The sequence below is a fragment of the Schistocerca nitens genome, chromosome 1, assembly GCF_023898315.1.
Source record: "Schistocerca nitens isolate TAMUIC-IGC-003100 chromosome 1, iqSchNite1.1, whole genome shotgun sequence".
NCBI lineage: Eukaryota > Metazoa > Arthropoda > Insecta > Orthoptera > Acrididae > Schistocerca > Schistocerca nitens.
In genome coordinates, this window is record NC_064614.1 from 1,121,004,698 (window position 1) to 1,121,030,385 (window position 25,688).

At 52.0% G+C, this 25,688-nt stretch overlaps 1 protein-coding gene and 23 non-coding genes across 24 annotated transcripts in view; all 24 read left to right on the plus strand.

Annotated features, from left to right (window-relative positions):
• Positions 1–182: 182 nt before the first annotated feature.
• Trnal-aag (transfer RNA leucine (anticodon AAG)) lies at positions 183–264 on the plus strand. The gene has a single exon. It is a non-coding gene; the product is annotated as a tRNA-Leu (tRNA).
• A 78-nt stretch (positions 265–342) lies between these two features.
• Trnal-cag (transfer RNA leucine (anticodon CAG)) lies at positions 343–424 on the plus strand. The gene has a single exon. It is a non-coding gene; the product is annotated as a tRNA-Leu (tRNA).
• A 279-nt stretch (positions 425–703) lies between these two features.
• Trnae-cuc (transfer RNA glutamic acid (anticodon CUC)) lies at positions 704–775 on the plus strand. The gene has a single exon. It is a non-coding gene; the product is annotated as a tRNA-Glu (tRNA).
• A 389-nt stretch (positions 776–1,164) lies between these two features.
• On the plus strand, positions 1,165–1,236 carry Trnah-gug (transfer RNA histidin (anticodon GUG)). Its single transcript has one exon. It is a non-coding gene; the product is annotated as a tRNA-His (tRNA).
• A 510-nt stretch (positions 1,237–1,746) lies between these two features.
• Positions 1,747–1,828, plus strand: Trnal-aag (transfer RNA leucine (anticodon AAG)). The gene has a single exon. It is a non-coding gene; the product is annotated as a tRNA-Leu (tRNA).
• Positions 1,829–1,906: 78 nt separating this feature from the next.
• Positions 1,907–1,988, plus strand: Trnal-cag (transfer RNA leucine (anticodon CAG)). Its single transcript has one exon. It is a non-coding gene; the product is annotated as a tRNA-Leu (tRNA).
• A 279-nt stretch (positions 1,989–2,267) lies between these two features.
• Positions 2,268–2,339, plus strand: Trnae-cuc (transfer RNA glutamic acid (anticodon CUC)). The gene has a single exon. It is a non-coding gene; the product is annotated as a tRNA-Glu (tRNA).
• Positions 2,340–2,728: 389 nt separating this feature from the next.
• On the plus strand, positions 2,729–2,800 carry Trnah-gug (transfer RNA histidin (anticodon GUG)). Its single transcript has one exon. It is a non-coding gene; the product is annotated as a tRNA-His (tRNA).
• A 510-nt stretch (positions 2,801–3,310) lies between these two features.
• Positions 3,311–3,392, plus strand: Trnal-aag (transfer RNA leucine (anticodon AAG)). Its single transcript has one exon. It is a non-coding gene; the product is annotated as a tRNA-Leu (tRNA).
• A 78-nt stretch (positions 3,393–3,470) lies between these two features.
• Positions 3,471–3,552, plus strand: Trnal-cag (transfer RNA leucine (anticodon CAG)). The gene has a single exon. It is a non-coding gene; the product is annotated as a tRNA-Leu (tRNA).
• A 279-nt stretch (positions 3,553–3,831) lies between these two features.
• On the plus strand, positions 3,832–3,903 carry Trnae-cuc (transfer RNA glutamic acid (anticodon CUC)). The gene has a single exon. It is a non-coding gene; the product is annotated as a tRNA-Glu (tRNA).
• A 389-nt stretch (positions 3,904–4,292) lies between these two features.
• Trnah-gug (transfer RNA histidin (anticodon GUG)) lies at positions 4,293–4,364 on the plus strand. The gene has a single exon. It is a non-coding gene; the product is annotated as a tRNA-His (tRNA).
• Positions 4,365–4,651: 287 nt separating this feature from the next.
• Trnal-aag (transfer RNA leucine (anticodon AAG)) lies at positions 4,652–4,733 on the plus strand. The gene has a single exon. It is a non-coding gene; the product is annotated as a tRNA-Leu (tRNA).
• A 968-nt stretch (positions 4,734–5,701) lies between these two features.
• The window catches only part of LOC126231759 (nascent polypeptide-associated complex subunit alpha, muscle-specific form-like), a 69,638-nt gene continuing 49,651 nt past the window's right edge, over positions 5,702–25,688 (plus strand). Inside the window, exons 1-3 of the mRNA XM_049942414.1 lie at positions 5,702–6,575; positions 16,694–17,668; positions 23,644–24,618. Coding sequence (XP_049798371.1) covers positions 5,702–6,575; positions 16,694–17,668; positions 23,644–24,618 — 2,824 coding nt within the window. The remainder of the gene's footprint in view (positions 6,576–16,693; positions 17,669–23,643; positions 24,619–25,688) is intronic.
• On the plus strand, positions 11,957–12,028 carry Trnae-cuc (transfer RNA glutamic acid (anticodon CUC)). The gene has a single exon. It is a non-coding gene; the product is annotated as a tRNA-Glu (tRNA).
• Trnah-gug (transfer RNA histidin (anticodon GUG)) lies at positions 12,418–12,489 on the plus strand. Its single transcript has one exon. It is a non-coding gene; the product is annotated as a tRNA-His (tRNA).
• Trnal-aag (transfer RNA leucine (anticodon AAG)) lies at positions 13,000–13,081 on the plus strand. The gene has a single exon. It is a non-coding gene; the product is annotated as a tRNA-Leu (tRNA).
• Positions 13,160–13,241, plus strand: Trnal-cag (transfer RNA leucine (anticodon CAG)). The gene has a single exon. It is a non-coding gene; the product is annotated as a tRNA-Leu (tRNA).
• Trnae-cuc (transfer RNA glutamic acid (anticodon CUC)) lies at positions 13,521–13,592 on the plus strand. The gene has a single exon. It is a non-coding gene; the product is annotated as a tRNA-Glu (tRNA).
• On the plus strand, positions 13,982–14,053 carry Trnah-gug (transfer RNA histidin (anticodon GUG)). The gene has a single exon. It is a non-coding gene; the product is annotated as a tRNA-His (tRNA).
• Trnal-aag (transfer RNA leucine (anticodon AAG)) lies at positions 14,564–14,645 on the plus strand. Its single transcript has one exon. It is a non-coding gene; the product is annotated as a tRNA-Leu (tRNA).
• Trnal-cag (transfer RNA leucine (anticodon CAG)) lies at positions 14,724–14,805 on the plus strand. Its single transcript has one exon. It is a non-coding gene; the product is annotated as a tRNA-Leu (tRNA).
• Positions 15,085–15,156, plus strand: Trnae-cuc (transfer RNA glutamic acid (anticodon CUC)). The gene has a single exon. It is a non-coding gene; the product is annotated as a tRNA-Glu (tRNA).
• Trnah-gug (transfer RNA histidin (anticodon GUG)) lies at positions 15,546–15,617 on the plus strand. Its single transcript has one exon. It is a non-coding gene; the product is annotated as a tRNA-His (tRNA).

Here is a 25,688-nt window from a genome sequence, read left to right on the forward strand (position 1 = left end):
AGTAGTTCTAAGTTCTAGGGGACTGATGACCATAGATGTTAAGTCCCATAGTGCTCAGAGCCATTTGAACCATCTATTCGAAAATGGCAGTTGTTTGAGGTGCAATGGATGAGCAGCCAGTCGCAGCAGAACAGGAAGCTGTGTCGTGCACTGTTTCTACAAAAGCGAAGAACACGGGCACAGGTAGCGTGGCCGAGCGGTCTAAGGCGCTGGTTTAAGGCACCAGTCTCTTCGGAGGCGTGGGTTCGAATCCCACCGCTGCCAGCTTTTTCTCGTTTTTTGTGCCATTGCGATGTTTTCTCGTGGAGTAGAACGCAGCTCCTGTGACCGCCGTGCCACGTAGGTAGCGTGGCCGAGCGGTCTAAGGCGCTGGTTTCAGGCACCAGTCTCTTCGGAGGCGTGGGTTCGAATCCCACAGCTGCCAACGTTTTCTGTCTCGAAAGCAGGAGCACTGATTACCCGCGAAGGGAACAGCGCAGCAAGCCGTGAGCGTCTCTTTCTTAAATTGTCGTAGCAGCACAGTGCGTGGTGCAACGACAGGATTCACAGGCGCAGTCTGGTGTCACGATTGCTGGCGTTCGTCTCCACGAAATGCGTCCCGAGCATGCCGTTCTACAAAGTGGAAACGCTAAATTTTGGCCGTTGTCGTCAAGTAGCGTGTGTACTGTTTGCTGCGTTCGCTGGAGGAGCGCTTGCGTCGTTATCCGGTGTGGTCTAGTGGCTAGGATACCTGGCTCTCACCCAGGAGGCCCGGGTTCGATTCCCGGTACCGGAAATGCGCATTTTGTTGCTCCTCTTATGCGACTTGGCCCGACTTAGCTTTTAGCTCGACTGACGCTCCGCTGACGCTTGCAGAAAATTACGTTAAGTACGATTCGCGGTCACAAGTGACGGCGAGAGCGATGCGACGTCTGTCCACCTCTTATTGAGGCACATACCTGTGGTCAACAGAGTTGGAGGACTGCAAGACATTGCCACGGGGGTTGAATGCAGCTAACCACACTGCTTAGTGTCCTTACAGCGCAGACACGTTCGTTTGCCAGTATACATATAATGGAGACCGCGTCTGGCACAGCTGTGGGGAGACACAGTGGTGTGTGGGCCGAGCTTTGCTGTTCATCGCCACTTGCAGTCGCGAGAACTGCCGTCGGCGGTGCCTCCGTGGCCGTGATCGTCTAGTGGTTAGGACATTGCGTTGTGGCCGCAATAACCCAGGTTCGAATCCTGGTCACGGCAATTTTTAAAGTTTTGCCTTGCTGTCGCTGCAGTGACGATTGTGACTCAGTGTTTGAAATCACGGTGCCCTCTTGATTTTTCACTCATGTTCCGCAGGCTGCGGGTGGCACTACCAATTCATTATCAACACGTAATGCCGCCGCACCAGAGAGCGGGCAGCTGCCTGTGTAGTTAATCTCTATTCGAAAAGCCCGCATCTCGTGGTCGTGCGGTAGCGTTCTCGCTTCCCACGCCCGGGTTCCCGGGTTCGATTCCCGGCGGGGTCAGGGATTTTCTCTGCCTCGTGATGGCTGGGTGTTGTGTGCTGTCCTTAGGTTAGTTAGGTTTAAGTAGTTCTAAGTTCTAGGGGACTGATGACCATAGATGTTAAGTCCCATAGTGCTCAGAGCCATTTGAACCTTCTATTCGAAAATGGCAGTTGTTTGAGGTGCAATGGATGAGCAGCCAGTCGCAGCAGAACAGGAAGCTGTGTCGTGCACTGTTTCTACAAAAGCGAAGAACACGGGCACAGGTAGCGTGGCCGAGCGGTCTAAGGCGCTGGTTTAAGGCACCAGTCTCTTCGGAGGCGTGGGTTCGAATCCCACCGCTGCCAGCTTTTTCTCGTTTTTTGTGCCATTGCGATGTTTTCTCGTGGGGTAGAACGCAGCTCCTGTGACCGCCGTGCCACGTAGGTAGCGTGGCCGAGCGGTCTAAGGCGCTGGTTTCAGGCACCAGTCTCTTCGGAGGCGTGGGTTCGAATCCCACAGCTGCCAACGTTTTCTGTCTCGAAAGCAGGAGCACTGATTACCCGCGAAGGGAACAGCGCAGCAAGCCGTGAGCGTCTCTTTCTTAAATTGTCGTAGCAGCACAGTGCGTGGTGCAACGACAGGATTCACAGGCGCAGTCTGGTGTCACGATTGCTGGCGTTCGTCTCCACGAAATGCGTCCCGAGCATGCCGTTCTACAAAGTGGAAACGCTAAATTTTGGCCGTTGTCGTCAAGTAGCGTGTGTACTATTTGCTGCGTTCGCTGGAGGAGCGCTTGCGTCGTTATCCGGTGTGGTCTAGTGGCTAGGATACCTGGCTCTCACCCAGGAGGCCCGGGTTCGATTCCCGGTACCGGAAATGCGCATTTTGTTGCTCCTCTTATGCGACTTGGCCCGACTTAGCTTTTAGCTCGACTGACGCTCCGCTGACGCTTGCAGAAAATTACGTTAAGTACGATTCGCGGTCACAAGTGACGGCGAGAGCGATGCGACGTCTGTCCACCTCTTATTGAGGCACATACCTGTGGTCAACAGAGTTGGAGGACTGCAAGACATTGCCACGGGGGTTGAATGCAGCTAACCACACTGCTTAGTGTCCTTACAGCGCAGACACGTTCGTTTGCCAGTATACATATAATGGAGACCGCGTCTGGCACAGCTGTGGGGAGACACAGTGGTGTGTGGGCCGAGCTTTGCTGTTCATCGCCACTTGCAGTCGCGAGAACTGCCGTCGGCGGTGCCTCCGTGGCCGTGATCGTCTAGTGGTTAGGACATTGCGTTGTGGCCGCAATAACCCAGGTTCGAATCCTGGTCACGGCAATTTTTAAAGTTTTGCCTTGCTGTCGCTGCAGTGACGATTGTGACTCAGTGTTTGAAATCACGGTGCCCTCTTGATTTTTCACTCATGTTCCGCAGGCTGCGGGTGGCACTACCAATTCATTATCAACACGTAATGCCGCCGCACCAGAGAGCGGGCAGCTGCCTGTGTAGTTAATCTCTATTCGAAAAGCCCGCATCTCGTGGTCGTGCGGTAGCGTTCTCGCTTCCCACGCCCGGGTTCCCGGGTTCGATTCCCGGCGGGGTCAGGGATTTTCTCTGCCTCGTGATTTCTGGGTGTTGTGTGCTGTCCTTAGGTTAGTTAGGTTTAAGTAGTTCTAAGTTCTAGGGGACTGATGACCATAGATGTTAAGTCCCATAGTGCTCAGAGCCATTTGAACCATCTATTCGAAAATGGCAGTTGTTTGAGGTGCAATGGATGAGCAGCCAGTCGCAGCAGAACAGGAAGCTGTGTCGTGCACTGTTTCTACAAAAGCGAAGAACACGGGCACAGGTAGCGTGGCCGAGCGGTCTAAGGCGCTGGTTTAAGGCACCAGTCTCTTCGGAGGCGTGGGTTCGAATCCCACCGCTGCCAGCTTTTTCTCGTTTTTTGTGCCATTGCGATGTTTTCTCGTGGGGTAGAACGCAGCTCCTGTGACCGCCGTGCCACGTAGGTAGCGTGGCCGAGCGGTCTAAGGCGCTGGTTTCAGGCACCAGTCTCTTCGGAGGCGTGGGTTCGAATCCCACAGCTGCCAACGTTTTCTGTCTCGAAAGCAGGAGCACTGATTACCCGCGAAGGGAACAGCGCAGCAAGCCGTGAGCGTCTCTTTCTTAAATTGTCGTAGCAGCACAGTGCGTGGTGCAACGACAGGATTCACAGGCGCAGTCTGGTGTCACGATTGCTGGCGTTCGTCTCCACGAAATGCGTCCCGAGCATGCCGTTCTACAAAGTGGAAACGCTAAATTTTGGCCGTTGTCGTCAAGTAGCGTGTGTACTGTTTGCTGCGTTCGCTGGAGGAGCGCTTGCGTCGTTATCCGGTGTGGTCTAGTGGCTAGGATACCTGGCTCTCACCCAGGAGGCCCGGGTTCGATTCCCGGTACCGGAAATGCGCATTTTGTTGCTCCTCTTATGCGACTTGGCCCGACTTAGCTTTTAGCTCGACTGACGCTCCGCTGACGCTTGCAGAAAATTACGTTAAGTACGATTCGCGGTCACAAGTGACGGCGAGAGCGATGCGACATCTGTCCACCTCTTATCGAGGCACATACCTGTGGTCAACAGAGTTGGAGGACTGCAAGACATTGCCACGGGGGTTGAATGCAGCTAACCACACTGCTTAGTGTCCTAACAGCGCAGACACGTTCGTTTGCCAGTATACATATAATGGAGACCGCGTCTGGCACAGCTGTGGGGAGACACAGTGGTGTGTGGGCCGAGCTTTGCTGTTCATCGCCACTTGCAGTCGCGAGAACTGCCGTCGGCGGTGCCTCCGTGGCCGTGATCGTCTAGTGGTTAGGACATTGCGTTGTGGCCGCAATAACCCAGGTTCGAATCCTGGTCACGGCAATTTTTAAAGTTTTGCCTTGCTGTCGCTGCAGTGACGATTGTGACTCAGTGTTTGAAATCACGGTGCCCTCTTGATTTTTCACTCATGTTCCGCAGGCTGCGGGTGGCACTACCAATTCATTATCAACACGTAATGCCGCCGCACCAGAGAGCGGGCAGCTGCCTGTGTAGTTAATCTCTATTCGAAAATGGCAGTTGTTTGAGGTGCAATGGATGAGCAGCCAGTCGCAGCAGAACAGGAAGCTGTGTCGTGCACTGTTTCTACAAAAGCGAAGAACACGGGCACAGGTAGCGTGGCCGAGCGGTCTAAGGCGCTGGTTTAAGGCACCAGTCTCTTCGGAGGCGTGGGTTCGAATCCCACCGCTGCCAGCTTTTTCTCGTTTTTTGTGCCATTGCGATGTTTTCTCGTGGGGTAGAACGCAGCTCCTGTGACCGCCGTGCCACGTAGGTAGCGTGGCCGAGCGGTCTAAGGCGCTGGTTTCAGGCACCAGTCTCTTCGGAGCCGTGGGCCCGAACGCATCGCGCGTTCGCTGCGGCCACCGGGCGGTGTTTACGTGCGGGTCGCGGTCGGCGGCGTGTGCTTCGCGGCGCTGTTTCTTCTTTGATTTTTTGTTTCAGTGAGTACTATGGATCTCGATAACTCAGAGAATCGTCAGAACAATATTCAGTGTGCGTTTGATAGATCCGTGCGTAGGCCTACTGCTTTCGAAATTCACCAATGGGTTAAAAACGACCTTCAATTGCCGAAAAGTGTAGTCCTCGGCGTTCAACTTGACGCGTTCCTCAATTCGTTATTTCTGAAACTTTCTTCTTCCGATATGTGTGAAACGTTAGTGAACGTCAATGGTGGTGTACGTAAAATTAAGCACCTTGACGGTACTATCAGTGATGTTGTGATGTCGAATGCGGGTTATGGTATCCGTACTGTTCGCGTCTTTAACCTGCCTTTTGAAGTGCGAAATGAAACTATTGCCCGTAGTTTACTTCCGTACGGTACAGTGCTTTCGGTCGTAAAGGAGAAATGGTCGTCAGCATATTATTATGATGTTGAAAATGGTGTTCGAAGTGTCCGCATGATTGTCCGACAGCATATACCGTCCTTTGTTTTTGTTGCTGGCCACCGGGCCTTTATCACTTATAGCGGCCAACCGGCGACCTGTTCTTTTTGTAACGGTACCGGACATTTTCGACAGGACTGTCCGAAACGTAGTCGCCCTGTGCAACTACCACGGACAGACGGTCAGGACGAGGTGACGTGGGCGGCGGTCGCGCTTGGCGCTTCCCCCGCACGTGCCCGTCGTGTGTCTGATCCTGAGGTTCCGGCCGACGCTGTTGCTATGGACGTTACACCTTCCGTTCCTGTTGCTGATAGCTCCCCGGCTTTGCCTGTGCTTTCTCTGCCCGACACTGTGGAGGCCCCGTTGCCTGCTCCCACAGTTGTCGATCGCATTGAGCCACCGATAGTGTCTGAACCCGCACCGGCAGCTGCAACGCTGTCCGTGTCGGAACCCGTTCCAGAGGCTGCTTCCTCTGTTGTGACTGAGCCTGTGTCTGCTGCTGCCACCGTTGTTGTCGATAGTGAGGAGCGTCTTGACGCCCCCGCGGAACCTAAGCCGCGTCGGGAAAGGCCGATTGAGAGAGCTGACAACGTTCCCCGCTTTCGAAGCGCTAGTCTTTCGGGTGTTTCTTCTCGTAAGGGGCGAACGCCGTCCCCGGTGGTGACTTGTGTCCCACCCTATAAGTCCACCTCAAAACCGAAAAAATTGCAACGGGCCTCGCAGCGCGCGGCTGTTGACTCGCGGCAGGTGTTGGCTGCCGATCGCCGTCGGCAGCGGCCTGCCGCTCACAGTCAGCCTGAGGCGTCCGTGAGTTCCGCGGAGTCTAAGAGGGACGAGAAAGTTCGTCAGCTCAAGGTTTTACTCACTCAAACGGACCCTGTCGTGACAAGCGGTACGGCGATGGCCGTTACATCGAGCGTGTCGCCTGGACAAGTCGCAGGCAAACGCAAATCGGACGACTCTCTTTGCCGTCGCATCCGGCCGCACTCGCAGGATTCTGGCTCTGATCCTCCCGCCGGCGCTGGACCTGCCACGGCGGCTCCGTCGGGTGCCACTCTTGCTATGGAAACGGAGGTGGTTCCGCCCCCCGTGTTTTCTAGTGCAAAGTGTGACTGGGCGGCGGACGTGGAGGTGGATGAAGGGACTGGCAGCGGTACGTAAAGTGCCTTTGCTCGTCGCTTGGCAGCGTGACTGCATCCCTCGTTGTGTAAGTCTCAAATTGTTTTTTGTGACGTTTCCTCGTCTGTGATGTGTGAAACCGGTCTGTTGCACGTTTTAATCGATGCTGTCACACGCAAGTGTAGTTCAGGCAGCGCAACTGCACCAATGGTTGTGTCCTTTTATTTGTTGTGTATTTTAACTGTGTCTGGTACTTTTATGGCAGCACGAGTGCTTTCCCAGCTGTGCACATTTCTTTCGTCTTGTTGTCTAATTTAACTGTGTATGGGGTCCGGCACGCGTTGCTTGTGTGTTTTCCCCGTTGCTGTCAATACCGTGCGCTGTCTTAATGGAATTGGCGGCGCACATGCAATTTTATTCTGTAAGTTTCTTTTACTATTTTACCTACGTCTCCTGTCTACACCTGTTGGGGGATGGCTTTTACTGCATGCGTCGTTTGACGGCGCACATGTCCTTTCGTTGTGCCACTTTGCGACCTGTACCTTTCATTTGTGTACGGCGCCGGCGGTTTGTTATTCTACCGCTCCTGTCGGTCGACCGCGTCGTCCTAGCTGCGCCGGGGCGCCTCTATTTGACTGTGCTTACTTGTTGGTGTGTTCCCTGCGGCTGGTGTCTGATGGCCTGCGGTGGATCATTTTCGCCGTTCATGTTCACATGTTGCTTTGCGTTGGTGGCGCCGTTGTGACCTTTATAGTGGACCCTTATTTCGTGTGTATTCCGTGTATACTATCTGCCACCTGTCGGTATGCCATTTTCGTCGTTCTTGACCACAACACGCGTTATCTTCGCAGCGCTACTGCTTCGCTTCTTATGAGCACTGCATTTGTTGTTCCTTGCGTTGTGTATGGTTCCTGACACGCGTCGGTGGCATATTCTTACCGTAAATGTTAACAAAATGCGTAGTCCGCATAAGGTTTTTGCCTTAAAAACTCTTTTATATGAAACCCGTTGCCATGTCGCCTTTTTGCAAGAAGTGACACGTGAGGCTCTGATGCTTCTATCCGATCTGAGTGACTACGTTATTGTGGATAATGTGGTGTCCGACGATGTCACCGGCACTGCTATTTTAGTCTGCCCCGGCCTTACTGTCACGAATATTGAGTGTCTGCCTACTGGCCGCGCTATTGCGTGCACTATTGAAGGCGTCGTGTTTGTTAATGTTTACGCTCCGTCCGGCAGTGACTACGCGGCGCGGCGGCTCTTTTATGGTCAGGAGCTGTGTGAGGTTTTGCACCGGAATTCCGCTCATTTAATCTTAGGCGGTGATTTTAATGCGGTCACCGATGATCGCGACCAGGAGCCGCGCCCCAACAAGTGTCAGGAACTCCACACGCTCCTCACAAGTTTTAATCTCAAGGACACGTGGCGAATGCTCCACCTGGTTGAAACCCAGTTTACCTACTTTTATCCCACGGGACACAGCCGACTCGATCGAATTTATGTGTCATCATCACTAGCTGCCCCGGTGACTCGATCTGAGATCAGGCCGGTTATTTTTTCAGATCACTGCAGTTATATTTGTGAACTTTCTCTTCCACTTTCTCGGCCTTACTATCGCAAAAATCTGTGGAAGTTTAACTGCAGCCTGCTCACCGACTCCCATTTTAAGCAGTCCTTTGCTGATATGTGGCACAAACTTTTCCAGACTAAACCCGGTGATGGTAGCGTCCTTGAGTGGTGGGTTGGCGCTGCCAAACCTGCAGTCCGGTCCTTTTTAATTAATTTTAGCCGCGACGCAGCGCACTGGCGTCGCTCGACGTCACACTTTTATCAGAGCTGTTTGAAGGACCTAGCCCAACAAGTTACGGCCCAGCCGCATCTTCTTCCCATTTTCAAACAATTTCAGGCCGAACTTCTGACCGATCTGCGGCGGAAGGGTAGAGGGCCGGTTACACGGAGCCAGCCTGTGGGTGCCGTGGACGGGGAACCGCTCTCTATATATCATCTCAACAGAGAGCGGAAGATGCGCGAACGATTGGCCTTCAATGCGTGGGTCACTCGGGATGGAATAAAGACCTCCGACAGGGTGACGATTGAGAATGAAATCCACGCACATTTTGAGTCTCTCTTTCAAGATGTTGATGTCGATCCCGCTGCGCTGCGTCGTATTTTACAGGGGGTTCCTAATGTTTTAAGCCGCACAGACCGTGCCCATCTTAATGAGGCTTTTACGTCCGACGACTTGCACGAAGCTGTCAAGCGCAGTCCTAGGGGGAAATCTCCCGGAATGGACGGCATTCCCGCTGAATTTTATTTGCAGTTTTTTCACCTTTTACGCGATACTTTAACTGCTATCGCCAATGAAGTCCTTAATGGCGCTCCTCTACCACCTGAATTTGCAGCGGGGTGCATAACGCTCCTTCCGAAATCTAAAGCGACACCGACTATACACACTGTTCGGCCGATCACTCTGTTGAACGCGGATTATAAGATCATGGCGAGGTGCGTCGCGCACAGACTGCGGCAAGTCATGCCGCGCGTTCTCTGTGAACATCAGACGTGTGCTGTGCGTGACAGGAATATTTTTGATGCCGTTCTGGCCTATAGGGACTGTATCGGCTTTGTACGCGGCAACAGAGTTCGGTCGGCGGCGATTATGTTGGTCGATTTCCAGAATGCATTTGACAGGGTTGGCCATGCCTATTTACGGCGTGTGATGGTTGCCATGGGGTTTGGCCGTAAGTTTACCCACACGGTTCAAGGTTTTTTGCGTAATGCTACGTCGAGTGTCATCGTCAATGGGTCCCTCAGTCCACCTATACGTCTGACTCGCTCGGTCAGACAGGGTTGCCCATTGTCAATGACACTTTACGCTTTGGCGCTCGATCCGCTACTGCGGTCTATCTGCAGCGAGTGTCCGGGGATCCAACTTGGGGAAGAGCGTCTTATTTGCCGGGCTTATGCCGACGATCTTGGAGTGTTCTTGGGTCGGCCGGCAGATGTAGATACCCTGTACTCTGTTCTCCGGCAATTTGAGAAGGCGACGGGGGCCATTGTGAATGTTCACAAGACGGTTTTGCTCCCCCTTACTCCCCGGATGAGCCATGTGCGACGAAATTGGTTCAGTGTTGTGCAGCAGCACAAAGTCCTGGGGGTTATTTTATCTGATAATCCTCAGCGCATGGAGGCTCTGAATTGGCGTCCCACCTTACACAAAATTCGGGCGGTTGTTAAAATTCATGCGGCCCGGCATTTGGCGCTTTATGATAAGGTGCAGCTTATCAATACTACCATCTTAGCTAGAGCGTGGTATTTAGCACAAGTTCTCCCAGTACCTAAGCTCCTAGACCGCGCAATTAAACAGGCCGTCTACTGGCTCCTTTGGAAAGGGGACATTTTCAAAGTCTCCTTAGCCACCTGCACCTTAAATCCAGCCGATGGGGGACTCGGTCTGGTGGATTTTTCCGCCAAATGCGCGGCGCTCCTCCTCAAACGGACTACGGCCGTATTAGAGAAAGGTACCAGCAGTGCCACGGTCATGTTGTTCAATCACTATCGCCCACCTTCTGTAGTTGCCCCGGTCTCTGTCAGCCACATACCCTTTGCGCTGAATTACGTGCGGCGTTTTTATTTTGACAACAGTTATCTTGCGTATGGTGGCTCCAGCGGAGGCCGTGTCGGCGACATAATCCGTGCTCTGCGGGGATCACCGGCCAGGAATAAGTGGGAGTACCGCATGCCGCACACTGACTGGCGAACAGTTTGGCGCAACATCGCCACACCCGTCCTTCCTACACACGTTAGAGCGACGTGGTATAAAGTCGTCAATGGTACGATTCCTACAAATGCTAAGCTGCACTCTATTCATCTGAGTCCGTCCCCCGCCTGCGAAGAGTGTCATGACGAGGATACTATTGAACATCGCTTCGTATGCCGTCGGTTCCGTGCTGTGTGGGACACTGCTCGGGATATGGTGCGTCTCGTCAACAGGGTGTCTACAGCGCAGGTTACAGCGGCAGCTGCAATCGTACCCGAGTGTAAGGCGTTTCCGACCACCAAGCGCAACGCCACCATCTGGTTAATCGGCCATACGATTTATTCTCTATTTTTCCTCAAACTGACGGATCGTCTTGATTTTCTCACTTACTTATGGGCTGAACATGGTAAGTACCGTGTTCGAAAAGACTATACTATGACTTTTGCAAATTTTTTGCATGTCGCCTTGGCGCATGCTTTTGCTCATTTACCGATGTTGACTTAATTCAATTTACACTTTCCCGTTTTAAAACTATGTCGTGAAAGTAAGCGAATACGTCTTGCGATGAATGTATCTTCCGAACCAGAAACGAAATATGTAACGTAAACGGTAGACATTTCTCCCTTGGGAATTGCCTCATATATGGCATTATGCGAGGATTTTTTGTGTTATCTTTCTTTATTTTCTTATTGTTTCCACCTCTGCCATGTATTGGTTTGGGAACGTGATGCCGGAAGAGGCGTTGCATGAAAGTGTTCCCTTTTCTTTGTGGACTTTTCGTTGTATTTCATTCCTTTTCTTTTGGTCAGGATTCCTGGTGTGCTTTTCCTTTAGAATTGCATACTTCTTCTTTTTCTTTTCTCGTTTTATTCGGAGTGATCACCGCTCCACCTTTCTCCGCGGTGTACAATCGTGTTTACTTATTTCTCCATTGCTGGATGGCGTTTTGCATTGTGTTCTGACTGTACTTTACTTTGACTCCTACGAGAAGTTTGTATATATATATATATATATATATATCTCTTTTTTCTTTTTTTTCCCATTTGTTTTTCCCACTTCACGCTGCCTTCTATTGTTTCCATGCATTTGCGTGAAGATGCATACATTTCTGTTTCCCTTCTCATAAGGACTGCCTCAGAGGAAGGAGGCTTACTTTGCAACCATCTAGGTCCAACGATAGGTTTCGTTTCATTTACATCTGGCACCAGCAATAACTATAGTTGAGAAGCTCGCCGACGAAGGCGTTATTTGGAGAGCGAAAGGACGGGCTATAAGGGGAGATGGGAGGCCCACTAAAAAAAAAAAAAAAAAACAAAAGAAAACAAAAAAAAAAATAAAAAAAAAAAAAATATAAAAAAAAAAAAAAAAAAAAGCTGCCAACGTTTTCTGTCTCGAAAGCAGGAGCACTGATTACCCGCGAAGGGAACAGCGCAGCAAGCCGTGAGCGTCTCTTTCTTAAATTGTCGTAGCAGCACAGTGCGTGGTGCAACGACAGGATTCACAGGCGCAGTCTGGTGTCACGATTGCTGGCGTTCGTCTCCACGAAATGCGTCCCGAGCATGCCGTTCTACAAAGTGGAAACGCTAAATTTTGGCCGTTGTCGTCAAGTAGCGTGTGTACTGTTTGCTGCGTTCGCTGGAGGAGCGCTTGCGTCGTTATCCGGTGTGGTCTAGTGGCTAGGATACCTGGCTCTCACCCAGGAGGCCCGGGTTCGATTCCCGGTACCGGAAATGCGCATTTTGTTGCTCCTCTTATGCGACTTGGCCCGACTTAGCTTTTAGCTCGACTGACGCTCCGCTGACGCTTGCAGAAAATTACGTTAAGTACGATTCGCGGTCACAAGTGACGGCGAGAGCGATGCGACGTCTGTCCACCTCTTATTGAGGCACATACCTGTGGTCAACAGAGTTGGAGGACTGCAAGACATTGCCACGGGGGTTGAATGCAGCTAACCACACTGCTTAGTGTCCTTACAGCGCAGACACGTTCGTTTGCCAGTATACATATAATGGAGACCGCGTCTGGCACAGCTGTGGGGAGACACAGTGGTGTGTGGGCCGAGCTTTGCTGTTCATCGCCACTTGCAGTCGCGAGAACTGCCGTCGGCGGTGCCTCCGTGGCCGTGATCGTCTAGTGGTTAGGACATTGCGTTGTGGCCGCAATAACCCAGGTTCGAATCCTGGTCACGGCAATTTTTAAAGTTTTGCCTTGCTGTCGCTGCAGTGACGATTGTGACTCAGTGTTTGAAATCACGGTGCCCTCTTGATTTTTCACTCATGTTCCGCAGGCTGCGGGTGGCACTACCAATTCATTATCAACACGTAATGCCGCCGCACCAGAGAGCGGGCAGCTGCCTGTGTAGTTAATCTCTATTCGAAAAGCCCGCATCTCGTGGTCGTGCGGTAGCGTTCTCGCTTCCCACGCCCGGGTTCCCGGGTTCGATTCCCGGCGGGGTCAGGGATTTTCTCTGCCTCGTGATGGCTGGGTGTTGTGTGCTGTCCTTAGGTTAGTTAGGTTTAAGTAGTTCTAAGTTCTAGGGGACTGATGACCATAGATGTTAAGTCCCATAGTGCTCAGAGCCATTTGAACCATCTATTCGAAAATGGCAGTTGTTTGAGGTGCAATGGATGAGCAGCCAGTCGCAGCAGAACAGGAAGCTGTGTCGTGCACTGTTTCTACAAAAGCGAAGAACACGGGCACAGGTAGCGTGGCCGAGCGGTCTAAGGCGCTGGTTTAAGGCACCAGTCTCTTCGGAGGCGTGGGTTCGAATCCCACCGCTGCCAGCTTTTTCTCGTTTTTTGTGCCATTGCGATGTTTTCTCGTGGGGTAGAACGCAGCTCCTGTGACCGCCGTGCCACGTAGGTAGCGTGGCCGAGCGGTCTAAGGCGCTGGTTTCAGGCACCAGTCTCTTCGGAGGCGTGGGTTCGAATCCCACAGCTGCCAACGTTTTCTGTCTCGAAAGCAGGAGCACTGATTACCCGCGAAGGGAACAGCGCAGCAAGCCGTGAGCGTCTCTTTCTTAAATTGTCGTAGCAGCACAGTGCGTGGTGCAACGACAGGATTCACAGGCGCAGTCTGGTGTCACGATTGCTGGCGTTCGTCTCCACGAAATGCGTCCCGAGCATGCCGTTCTACAAAGTGGAAACGCTAAATTTTGGCCGTTGTCGTCAAGTAGCCTGTGTACTGTTTGCTGCGTTCGCTGGAGGAGCGCTTGCGTCGTTATCCGGTGTGGTCTAGTGGCTAGGATACCTGGCTCTCACCCAGGAGGCCCGGGTTCGATTCCCGGTACCGGAAATGCGCATTTTGTTGCTCCTCTTATGCGACTTGGCCCGACTTAGCTTTTAGCTCGACTGACGCTCCGCTGACGCTTGCAGAAAATTACGTTAAGTACGATTCGCGGTCACAAGTGACGGCGAGAGCGATGCGACATCTGTCCACCTCTTATCGAGGCACATACCTGTGGTCAACAGAGTTGGAGGACTGCAAGACATTGCCACGGGGGTTGAATGCAGCTAACCACACTGCTTAGTGTCCTAACAGCGCAGACACGTTCGTTTGCCAGTATACATATAATGGAGACCGCGTCTGGCACAGCTGTGGGGAGACACAGTGGTGTGTGGGCCGAGCTTTGCTGTTCATCGCCACTTGCAGTCGCGAGAACTGCCGTCGGCGGTGCCTCCGTGGCCGTGATCGTCTAGTGGTTAGGACATTGCGTTGTGGCCGCAATAACCCAGGTTCGAATCCTGGTCACGGCAATTTTTAAAGTTTTGCCTTGCTGTCGCTGCAGTGACGATTGTGACTCAGTGTTTGAAATCACGGTGCCCTCTTGATTTTTCACTCATGTTCCGCAGGCTGCGGGTGGCACTACCAATTCATTATCAACACGTAATGCCGCCGCACCAGAGAGCGGGCAGCTGCCTGTGTAGTTAATCTCTATTCGAAAAGCCCGCATCTCGTGGTCGTGCGGTAGCGTTCTCGCTTCCCACGCCCGGGTTCCCGGGTTCGATTCCCGGCGGGGTCAGGGATTTTCTCTGCCTCGTGATGGCTGGGTGTTGTGTGCTGTCCTTAGGTTAGTTAGGTTTAAGTAGTTCTAAGTTCTAGGGGACTGATGACCATAGATGTTAAGTCCCATAGTGCTCAGAGCCATTTGAACCATCTATTCGAAAATGGCAGTTGTTTGAGGTGCAATGGATGAGCAGCCAGTCGCAGCAGAACAGGAAGCTGTGTCGTGCACTGTTTCTACAAAAGCGAAGAACACGGGCACAGGTAGCGTGGCCGAGCGGTCTAAGGCGCTGGTTTAAGGCACCAGTCTCTTCGGAGGCGTGGGTTCGAATCCCACCGCTGCCAGCTTTTTCTCGTTTTTTGTGCCATTGCGATGTTTTCTCGTGGGGTAGAACGCAGCTCCTGTGACCGCCGTGCCACGTAGGTAGCGTGGCCGAGCGGTCTAAGGCGCTGGTTTCAGGCACCAGTCTCTTCGGAGGCGTGGGTTCGAATCCCACCGCTGCCAACGTTTTCTGTCTCGAAAGCAGGAGCACTGATTACCCGCGAAGGGAACAGCGCAGCAAGCCGTGAGCGTCTCTTTCTTAAATTGTCGTAGCAGCACAGTGCGTGGTGCAACGACAGGATTCACAGGCGCAGTCTGGTGTCACGATTGCTGGCGTTCGTCTCCACGAAATGCGTCCCGAGCATGCCGTTCTACAAAGTGGAAACGCTAAATTTTGGCCGTTGTCGTCAAGTAGCGTGTGTACTGTTTGCTGCGTTCGCTGGAGGAGCGCTTGCGTCGTTATCCGGTGTGGTCTAGTGGCTAGGATACCTGGCTCTCACCCAGGAGGCCCGGGTTCGATTCCCGGTACCGGAAATGCGCATTTTGTTGCTCCTCTTATGCGACTTGGCCCGACTTAGCTTTTAGCTCGACTGACGCTCCGCTGACGCTTGCAGAAAATTACGTTAAGTACGATTCGCGGTCACAAGTGACGGCGAGAGCGATGCGACGTCTGTCCACCTCTTATTGAGGCACATACCTGTGGCCAACAGAGTTGGAGGACTGCAAGACATTGCCACGGGGGTTGAATGCAGCTAACCACACTGCTTAGTGTCCTTACAGCGCAGACACGTTCGTTTGCCAGTATACATATAATGGAGACCGCGTCTGGCACAGCTGTGGGGAGACACAGTGGTGTGTGGGCCGAGCTTTGCTGTTCATCGCCACTTGCAGTCGCGAGAACTGCCGTCGGCGGTGCCTCCGTGGCCGTGATCGTCTAGTGGTTAGGACATTGCGTTGTGGCCGCAATAACCCAGGTTCGAATCCTGGTCACGGCAATTTTTAAAGTTTTGCCTTGCTGTCGCTGCAGTGACGATTGTGACTCAGTGTTTGAAATCACGGTGCCCTCTTGATTTTTCACTCATGTTCCGCAGGCTGCGGGTGGCACTACCAATTCATTATCAACACGTAATGCCGCCGCACCAGAGAGCGGGCAGCTGCCTGTGTAGTTAATCTCTATTCGAAAATGGCAGTTGTTTGAGGTGCAATGGATGAGCAGCCAGTCGCAGCAGAACAGGAAGCTGTGTCGTGCACTGTTTCTACAAAAGCGAAGAACACGGGCACAGGTAGCGTGGCCGAGCGGTCTAAGGCGCTGGTTTCAGGCACCAGTCTCTTCGGAGCCGTGGGCCCGAACGCATCGCGCGTTCGCTGCGGCCACCGGGCGGTGTTTACGTGCGGGTCGCGGTCGGCGGCGTGTGCTTCGCGGCGCTGTTTCTTCTTTGATTTTTTGTTTCAGTGAGTACTATGGATCTCGATAACTCAGAGAATCGTCAGAACAATATTCAGTGTGCGTTTGATAGATCCGTGCGTAGGCCTACTGCTTTCGAAATTCACCAATGGGTTAAAAACGACCTTCAATTGCCGAAAAGTGTAGTCCTCGGCGTTCAACTTGACGCGTTCCTCAATTCGTTATTTCTGAAACTTTCTTCTTCCGATATGTGTGAAACGTTAGTGAACGTCAATGGTGGTGTACGTAAAATTAAGCACCTTGACGGTACTATCAGTGATGTTGTGATGTCGAATGCGGGTTATGGTATCCGTACTGTTCGCGTCTTTAACCTGCCTTTTGAAGTGCGAAATGAAACTATTGCCCGTAGTTTACTTCCGTACGGTACAGTGCTTTCGGTCGTAAAGGAGAAATGGTCGTCAGCATATTATTATGATGTTGAAAATGGTGTTCGAAGTGTCCGCATGATTGTCCGACAGCATATACCGTCCTTTGTTTTTGTTGCTGGCCATCGGGCCTTTATCACTTATAGCGGCCAACCGGCGACCTGTTCTTTTTGTAACGGTACCGGACATTTTCGACAGGACTGTCCGAAACGTAGTCGCCCTGTGCAACTACCACGGACAGACGGTCAGGACGAGGTGACGTGGGCGGCGGTCGCGCTTGGCGCTTCCCCCGCACGTGCCCGTCGTGTGTCTGATCCTGAGGTTCCGGCCGACGCTGTTGCTATGGACGTTACACCTTCCGTTCCTGTTGCTGATAGCTCCCCGGCTTTGCCTGTGCTTTCTCTGCCCGACACTGTGGAGGCCCCGTTGCCTGCTCCCACAGTTGTCGATCGCATTGAGCCACCGATAGTGTCTGAACCCGCACCGGCAGCTGCAACGCTGTCCGTGTCGGAACCCGTTCCAGAGGCTGCTTCCTCTGTTGTGACTGAGCCTGTGTCTGCTGCTGCCACCGTTGTTGTCGATAGTGAGGAGCGTCTTGACGCCCCCGCGGAACCTAAGCCGCGTCGGGAAAGGCAGATTGAGAGAGCTGACAACGTTCCCCGCTTTCGAAGCGCTAGTCTTTCGGGTGTTTCTTCTCGTAAGGGGCGAACGCCGTCCCCGGTGGTGACTTGTGTCCCACCCTACAAGTCCACCTCAAAACCGAAAAAATTGCAACGGGCCTCGCAGCGCGCGGCTGTTGACTCGCGGCCGGTGTTGGCTGCCGATCGCCGTCGGCAGCGGCCTGCCGCTCACAGTCAGCCTGAGGCGTCCGTGAGTTCCGCGGAGTCTAAGAGGGACGAGAAAGTTCGTCAGCTCAAGGTTTTACTCACTCAAACGGACCCTGTCGTGACAAGCGGTACGGCGATGGCCGTTACATCGAGCGTGTCGCCTGGACAAGTCGCAGGCAAACGCAAATCGGACGACTCTCATTGCCGTCGCATCCGGCCGCACTCGCAGGATTCTGGCTCTGATCCTCCCGCCGGCGCTGGACCTGCCACGGCGGCTCCGTCGGGTGCCGCTCTTGCTATGGAAACGGAGGTGGTTCCGCCCCCCGTGTTTTCTAGTGCAAAGTGTGACTGGGCGGCGGACGTGGAGGTGGATGAAGGGACTGGCAGCGGTACGTAAAGTGCCTTTGCTCATCGCTTGGCAGCGTGACTGCATCCCTCGTTGTGTAAGTCTCAAATTGTTTTTTGTGACGTTTCCTCGTCTGTGATGTGTGAAACCGGTCTGTTGCACGTTTTAATCGATGCTGTCACACGCAAGTGTAGTTCAGGCAGCGCAACTGCACCAATGGTTGTGTCCTTTTATTTGTTGTGTATTTTAACTGTGTCTGGTACTTTTATGGCAGCACGAGTGTTTTCCCAGCTGTGCACATTTCTTTCGTCTTGTTGTCTAATTTAACTGTGTATGGGGTCCGGCACGCGTTGCTTGTGTGTTTTCCCCGTTGCTGTCAATACCGTGCGCTGTCTTAATGGTATTGGCGGCGCACATGCAATTTTATTCTGTAAGTTTCTTTTACTATTTTACCTACGTCTCCTGTCTACACCTGTTGGGGGATGGCTTTTACTGCATGCGTCGTTTGACGGCGCACATGTCCTTTCGTTGTGCCACTTTGCGACCTGTACCTTTCATTTGTGTACGGCGCCGGCGGTTTGTTTTTCCGCCGCTCCTGTCGGTCGATCGCGTCGTCCTAGTTGTGCCGGGGCGCCTCTATTTGACTGTGCTTACTTGTTGGTGTGTTCCCTGTGGCTGGTGTCTGATGGCCTGCGGTGGATCATTTTCGCCGTTCATGCTCACATGATGCTTTGCGTTGGTGGCGCCGTTGTGACCTTTATAGTGGACCCTTATTTCGTGTGTATTCCGTGTATACTATCTGCCACCTGTCGGTATGCCATTTTCGTCGTTCTTGACCACAACACGCGTTATCTTCGCAGCGCTACTGCTTCGCTTCTTGTGAGCACTGCATTTGTTGTTCCTTGCGTTGTGTATGGTTCCTGACACGCGTCGGTGGCATATTCTTACCGTAAATGTTAACAAAATGCGTAGTCCGCATAAGGTTTTTGCCTTAAAAACTCTTTTATATGAAACCCGTTGCCATGTCGCCTTTTTGCAAGAAGTGACACGTGAGGCTCTGATGCTTCTAACCGATCTGAGTGACTACGTTATTGTGGATAATGTGGTGTCCGACGATGTCACCGGCACTGCTATTTTAGTCTGCCCCGGCCTTACTGTCACGAATATTGAGTGTCTACCTACTGGCCGCGCTATTGCGTGCACTATTGAAGGCGTCGTGTTTGTTAATGTTTACGCTCCTTCCGGCAGTGACTACGCGGCGCGGCGGCTCTTTTATGGTCAGGAGCTGTGTGAGGTTTTGCACCGGAATTCCGCTCATTTAATCTTAGGCGGTGACTTTAATGCGGTCACCGATGATCGCGACCAGGAGCCGCGTCCCAACAAGTGTCAGGAACTCCTCACGCTCCTCACAAGTTTTAATCTCAAGGACACGTGGCGAATGCTCCACCCGGTTGAAACCCAGTTTACCTACTTTTATCCCACGGGACACAGCCGACTCGATCGAATTTATGTGTCATCATCACTAGCTGCCCCGGTGACTCGATCTGAGATTAGGCCAGTTATTTTTTCAGATCACTGCAGTTATATTTGTGAACTTTCTCTTCCACTTTCTCGGCCTTACTATCGCAAAAATCTATGGAAGTTTAACTGCAGTCTGCTCAACGACTCCCATTTTACGCAGTCCTTTGCTGATATGTGGCACAAACTTTTGCAGACTAAACCCGGTGATGGTAGCGTCCTCGAGTGGTGGGTTGGCGCTGCCAAACCTGCAGTCCGGTCCTTTTTAATTAATTTTAGCCGCGACGCAGCGCACTGGCGTCGCTCGACGTCACACTTTTATCAGAGCTGTTTGAAGGACCTAGCCCAACAAGTTACGGCCCAGCCGCATCTTCTTCCCATTTTCAAACAATTTCAGGCCGAACTTCTGACCGATCTGCGGCGGAAGGGTAGAGGGCCGGTTACACGGAGCCAGCCTGTAGGTGCCGTGGACGGGGAGCCGCTCTCTATATATCATCTCAACAGAGAGCGGAAGATGCGCGAACGATTGGCCTTAAATGCGTGGGTCACTCGGGATGGAATAAAGACCTCCGACAGGGTGACGATTGAGAATGAAATCCACGCACATTTTGAGTCTCTCTTTCAAGATGTTGATGTCGATCCCGCTGCGCTGCGTCGTATTTTACAGGGGGTTCCTAATGTTTTAAGCCGCACAGACCGTGCCCATCTTAATGAGGCTTTTACGTCCGACGACTTGCACGAAGCTGTCAAGCGCAGTCCTAGGGGGAAGTCTCCCGGAATGGACGGCATTCCCGCTGAATTTTATTTGCAGTTTTTTCACCTTTTACGCGATACTTTAACTGCTATCGCCAATGAAGTCCTTAATGGCGCTCCTCTACCACCTGAATTTGCAGCGGGGTGCATAACGCTCCTTCCGAAATCTAAAGCGACACCGACTATACACACTGTTCGGCCGATCACTCTGTTGAACGCGGATTATAAGATCATGGCGAGGTGCGTCGCGCACAGACTGCGGCAAGTCATGCCGCGCGTTCTCTGTGAACATCAGACGTGTGCTGTGCGTGACAGGAATATTTTTGATGCCGTTCTGGCCTATAGGGACTGTATCGGCTTTGTACGCGGCAACAGAGTTCGGTCGGCGGCGATTATGTTGGTCGATTTCCAGAATGCATTTGACAGGGTTGGCCATGCCTATTTACGGCGTGTGATGGTTGCCATGGGGTTTGGCCGTAAGTTTACCCACACGGTTCAAGGTTTTTTGCGTAATGCTACGTCGAGTGTCATCGTCAATGGGTCCCTCAGTCCACCTATACGTCTGACTCGCTCGGTCAGACAGGGTTGCCCATTGTCAATGACACTTTACGCTTTGGCGCTCGATCCGCTACTGCGGTCTATCTGCAGCGAGTGTCCGGGGATCCAACTTGGGGAAGAGCGTCTTATTTGCCGAGCTTATGCCGACGATCTTGGAGTGTTCTTGGGTCGGCCGGCAGATGTAGATACCCTGTACTCTGTTCTCCGGCAATTTGAGAAGGCGACGGGGGCCATTGTGAATGTTCACAAGACGGTTTTGCTCCCCCTCACTCCCCGGATGAGCCATGTGCGACGAAATTGGTTCAGTGTTGTGCAGCAGCACAAAGTCCTGGGGGTTATTTTATCTGATAATCCTCAGCGCATGGAGGCTCTGAATTGGCGTCCCACCTTACACAAAATTAGGGCGGTTGTTAAAATTCATGCGGCCCGGCATTTGGCGCTTTATGATAAGGTGCAGCTTATCAATACTACCATCTTAGCTAGAGCGTGGTATTTAGCACAAGTTCTCCCAGTACCTAAGCTCCTAGACCGCGCAATTAAACAGGCCGTCTACTGGCTCCTTTGGAAAGGGGACATTTTCAAAGTCTCCTTAGCCACCTGCACCTTAAATCCAGCCGATGGGGGACTCGGTCTGGTGGATTTTTCCGCCAAATGCGCGGCGCTCCTCCTCAAACGGACTACGGCCGTATTAGAGAAAGGTACCAGCAGTGCCACGGTCATGTTGTTCAATCACTATCGCCCACCTTCTGTAGTTGCCCCGGTCTCTGTCAGCCACATACCCTTTGCGCTGAACTACGTGCGGCGTTTTTATTTTGACAACAGTTATCTTGCGTATGGTGGCTCCAGCGGAGGCCGTGTCGGCGACATAATCCGTGCTCTGCGGGGATCACCGGCCAGGAATAAGTGGGAGTACCGCATGCCGCACACTGACTGGCGAACAGTTTGGCGCAACATCGCCACACCCGTCCTTCCTACACACGTTAGAGCGACGTGGTATAAAGTCGTCAATGGTACGATTCCTACAAATGCTAAGCTGCACTCTATTCATCTGAGTCCGTCCCCCGCCTGCGAAGAGTGTCATGACGAGGATACTATTGAACATCGCTTCGTATGCCGTCGGTTCCGTGCTGTGTGGGACACTGCTCGGGATATGGTGCGTCTCGTCAACAGGGTGTCTACAGCGCAGGTTACAGCGGCAGCTGCAATCGTACCCGAGTGTAAGGCGTTTCCGACCACCAAACGCAACGCCACCATCTGGTTAATCGGCCATACGATTTATTCTCTATTTTTCCTCAAATTGACGGATCGTCTTGATTTTCTCACTTACTTATGGGCTGAACATGGTAAGTACCGTGTTCGAAAAGACTATACTATGACTTTTGCAAATTTTTTGCATGTCGCCTTGGCGCATGCTTTTGCTCATTTACCGATGTTGACTTAATTCAATTTACACTTTCCTGCTTAAAACTATGTCGTGAAAGTAAGCGAATTCGTCTTGCGATGAATGTATCTTCAGAACCAGAAACGAAATATGTAACGTAAACGGTAGACATTTTCCCTTGGGAATTGCCTCATATATGGCATTATGCGAGGATTTTTTGTGTTATCTTTCTTTATTTTCTTATTGTTTCCACCTCTGCCATGTATTGGTTTGGGAACGTGATGCCGGAAGAGGCGTTGCATGAAAGTGTTCCCTTTTCTTTGTGGACTTTTCGTTGTATTTCATTCCTTTTCTTTTGGTCAGGATTCCTGGTGTGCTTTTCCTTTAGAATTGCATACTTCTTCTTTTTCTATTCTCGTTTTATTCGGAGTGATCACCGCTCCACCTTTCTCCGCGGTGTACAATCGTGTTTAATTATTTCTCCATTGCTGGATGGCGTTTTGCACTGTGTGCTGACTGTACTTTACTTTGACTCCTACGAGAAGTTTGAATATATATATCTATTTTTTTTTTCCTTTTGTTTTTCCCGCTTCACGCTGCCTCCTAATGTTTCCATGGATTTGCGTGAAGATGCATACATTTCTGTTTTCCCTTCTCGTAAGGACTGCCTCAGAGGAAGGAGGCTTACTTTGCAATCATCTTGGTCCAACGATAGTTTTCGTTTCATTTACGTCTGGCACCAGCACTAACTACAGTTGAGAAGTTCGCCGACGAAGGCGTTATTTGGAGAGCGAAAGGACGGGCTATAAGGGGAGATGGGAGGCCCATTAAAAAAACAAAAAAAAACAAAAAAACAAAAAAACAAAAAAAATAAAGAAAAAACAAAAAAAGAAAAATAAATAAAAAATAAAAAAAATAAACAAAGTAAAAAAAAGCTGCCAGCTTTTTCTCGTTTTTTGTGCCATTGCGATGTTTTCTCGTGGGGTAGAACGCAGCTCCTGTGACCGCCGTGCCACGTTGGTAGCGTGGCCGAGCGGTCTAAGGCGCTGGTTTCAGGCACCAGTCTCTTCGGCGCCGTGGGCCCGAACGCATCGCGCGTTCGCTGCGGCCACCGGGCGGTGTTTACGTGCGGGTCGCGGTCGGCGGCGTGTGCTTCGCGGCGCTGTTTCTTCTTTGATTTTTTGTTTCAGTGAGTACTATGGATCTCGATAACTCAGAGAATCGTCAGAACAATATCCAGTGTGCGTTTGATAGATCCGTGCGTAGGCCTACTGCTTTCGAAATTCACCAATGGGTTAAAAACGACCTTCAATTGCCGAAAAGTGTAGTCCTCGGCGTTCAACTTGACGCGTTCCTCAATTCGTTATTTCTGAAACTTTCTTCTTCCGATATGTGTGAAACGTTAGTGAACGTCAATGGTGGTGTACGTAAAATTAAGCACCTTGACGGTACTATCAGTGATGTTGTGATGTCGAATGCGGGTTATGGTATCCGTACTGTTCGCGTCTTTAACCTGCCTTTTGAAGTGCGAAATGAAACTATTGCCCGTAGTTTACTTCCGTACGGTACAGTGCTTTCGGTCGTAAAGGAGAAATGGTCGTCAGCATATTATTATGATGTTGAAAATGGTGTTCGAAGTGTCCGCATGATTGTCCGACAGCATATACCGTCCTTTGTTTTTGTTGCTGGCCATCGGGCCTTTATCACTTATAGCGGCCAACCGGCGACCTGTTCTTTTTGTAACGGTACCGGACATTTTCGACAGGACTGTCCGAAACGTAGTCGCCCTGTGCAACTACCACGGACAGACGGTCAGGACGAGGTGACGTGGGCGGCGGTCGCGCTTGGCGCTTCCCCCGCACGTGCCCGTCGTGTGTCTGATCCTGAGGTTCCGGCCGACGCTGTTGCTATGGACGTTACACCTTCCGTTCCTGTTGCTGATAGCTCCCCGGCTTTGCCTGTGCTTTCTCTGCCCGACACTGTGGAGGCCCCGTTGCCTGCTCCCACAGTTGTCGAACGCATTGAGCCACCGATAGTGTCTGAACCCGCACCGGCAGCTGCAACGCTGTCCGTGTCGGAACCCGTTCCAGAGGATGCTTCCTCTGTTGTGACTGAGACTGTGTCTGCTGCTGCCACCGTTGTTGTCGATAGTGAGGAGCGTCTTGACGCCCCCGCGGAACCTCAGCCGCGTCGGGAAAGGCAGATTGAGAGAGCTGACAACGTTCCCCGCTTTCGAAGCGCTAGTCTTTCGGGTGTTTCTTCTCGTAAGGGGCGAACGCCGTCCCCGGTGGTGACTTGTGTCCCACCCTACAAGTCCACCTCAAAACCGAAAAAATTGCAACGGGCCTCGCAGCGCGCGGCTGTTGACTCGCGGCCGGTGTTGGCTGCCGATCGCCGTCGGCAGCGGCCTGCCGCTCACAGTCAGCCTGAGGCGTCCGTGAGTTCCGCGGAGTCTAAGAGGGACGAGAAAGTTCGTCAGCTCAAGGTTTTACTCACTCAAACGGACCCTGTCGTGACAAGCGGTACGGCGATGGCCGTTACATCGAGCGTGTCGCCTGGACAAGTCGCAGGCAAACGCAAATCGGACGACTCTCATTGCCGTCGCATCCGGCCGCACTCGCAGGATTCTGGCTCTGATCCTCCCGCCGGCGCTGGACCTGCCACGGCGGCTCCGTCGGGTGCCGCTCTTGCTATGGAAACGGAGGTGGTTCCGCCCCCCGTGTTTTCTAGTGCAAAGTGTGACTGGGCGGCGGACGTGGAGGTGGATGAAGGGACTGGCAGCGGTACGTAAAGTGCCTTTGCTCATCGCTTGGCAGCGTGACTGCATCCCTCGTTGTGTAAGTCTCAAATTGTTTTTTGTGACGTTTCCTCGTCTGTGATGTGTGAAACCGGTCTGTTGCACGTTTTAATCGATGCTGTCACACGCAAGTGTAGTTCAGGCAGCGCAAATGCATCCCTGGTTGTGTCATTTTATTTGTTGTGTATTTTAACTGTGTCTGGTACTTTTATGGCAGCACGAGTGCTTTCCCAGCTGTGTACATTTCCTTAGTCTTGTTGTCTAATTTAACTGTGTATGGGGTCCGACACGCGTTGCTTGTGTGTTTTCCCCGTTGCTGTCACTACCGTGCGCTGTCTTAATGGAATTGGCGGCGCACATGCAATTTTATTCTGTAAGTTTCTTTTACTATTTTACCTACGTCTCCTGTCTACACCTGTTGGGGGATGGCTTTTACTGCATGCGTCGTTTGACGGCGCACATGTCCTTTCGTTGTGCCACTTTGCGACCTGTACCTTTCATTTGTGTACGGCGCCGGCGGTTTGTTTTTCCGCCGCTCCTGTCGGTCGACCGCGTCGTCCTAGCTGTGCCGGGGCGCCTCTATTTGACTGTGCTTACTTGTTGGTGTGTTCCCTGTGGCTGGTGTCTGATGGCCTGCGGTGGATCATTTTCGCCGTTCATGCTCACATGATGCTTTGCGTTGGTGGCGCCGTTGTGACCTTTATAGTGGACCCTTATTTCGTGTGTATTCCGTGTATACTATCTGCCACCTGTCGGTATGCCATTTTCGTCGTTCTTGACCACAACACGCGTTATCTTCGCAGCGCTACTGCTTCGCTTCTTGTGAGCACTGCATTTGTTGTTCCTTGCGTTGTGTATGGTTCCTGACACGCGTCGGTGGCATATTCTTACCGTAAATGTTAACAAAATGCGTAGTCCGCATAAGGTTTTTGCCTTAAAAACTCTTTTATATGAAACCCGTTGCCATGTCGCCTTTTTGCAAGAAGTGACACGTGAGGCTCTGATGCTTCTAACCGATCTGAGTGACTACGTTATTGTGGATAATGTGGTGTCCGA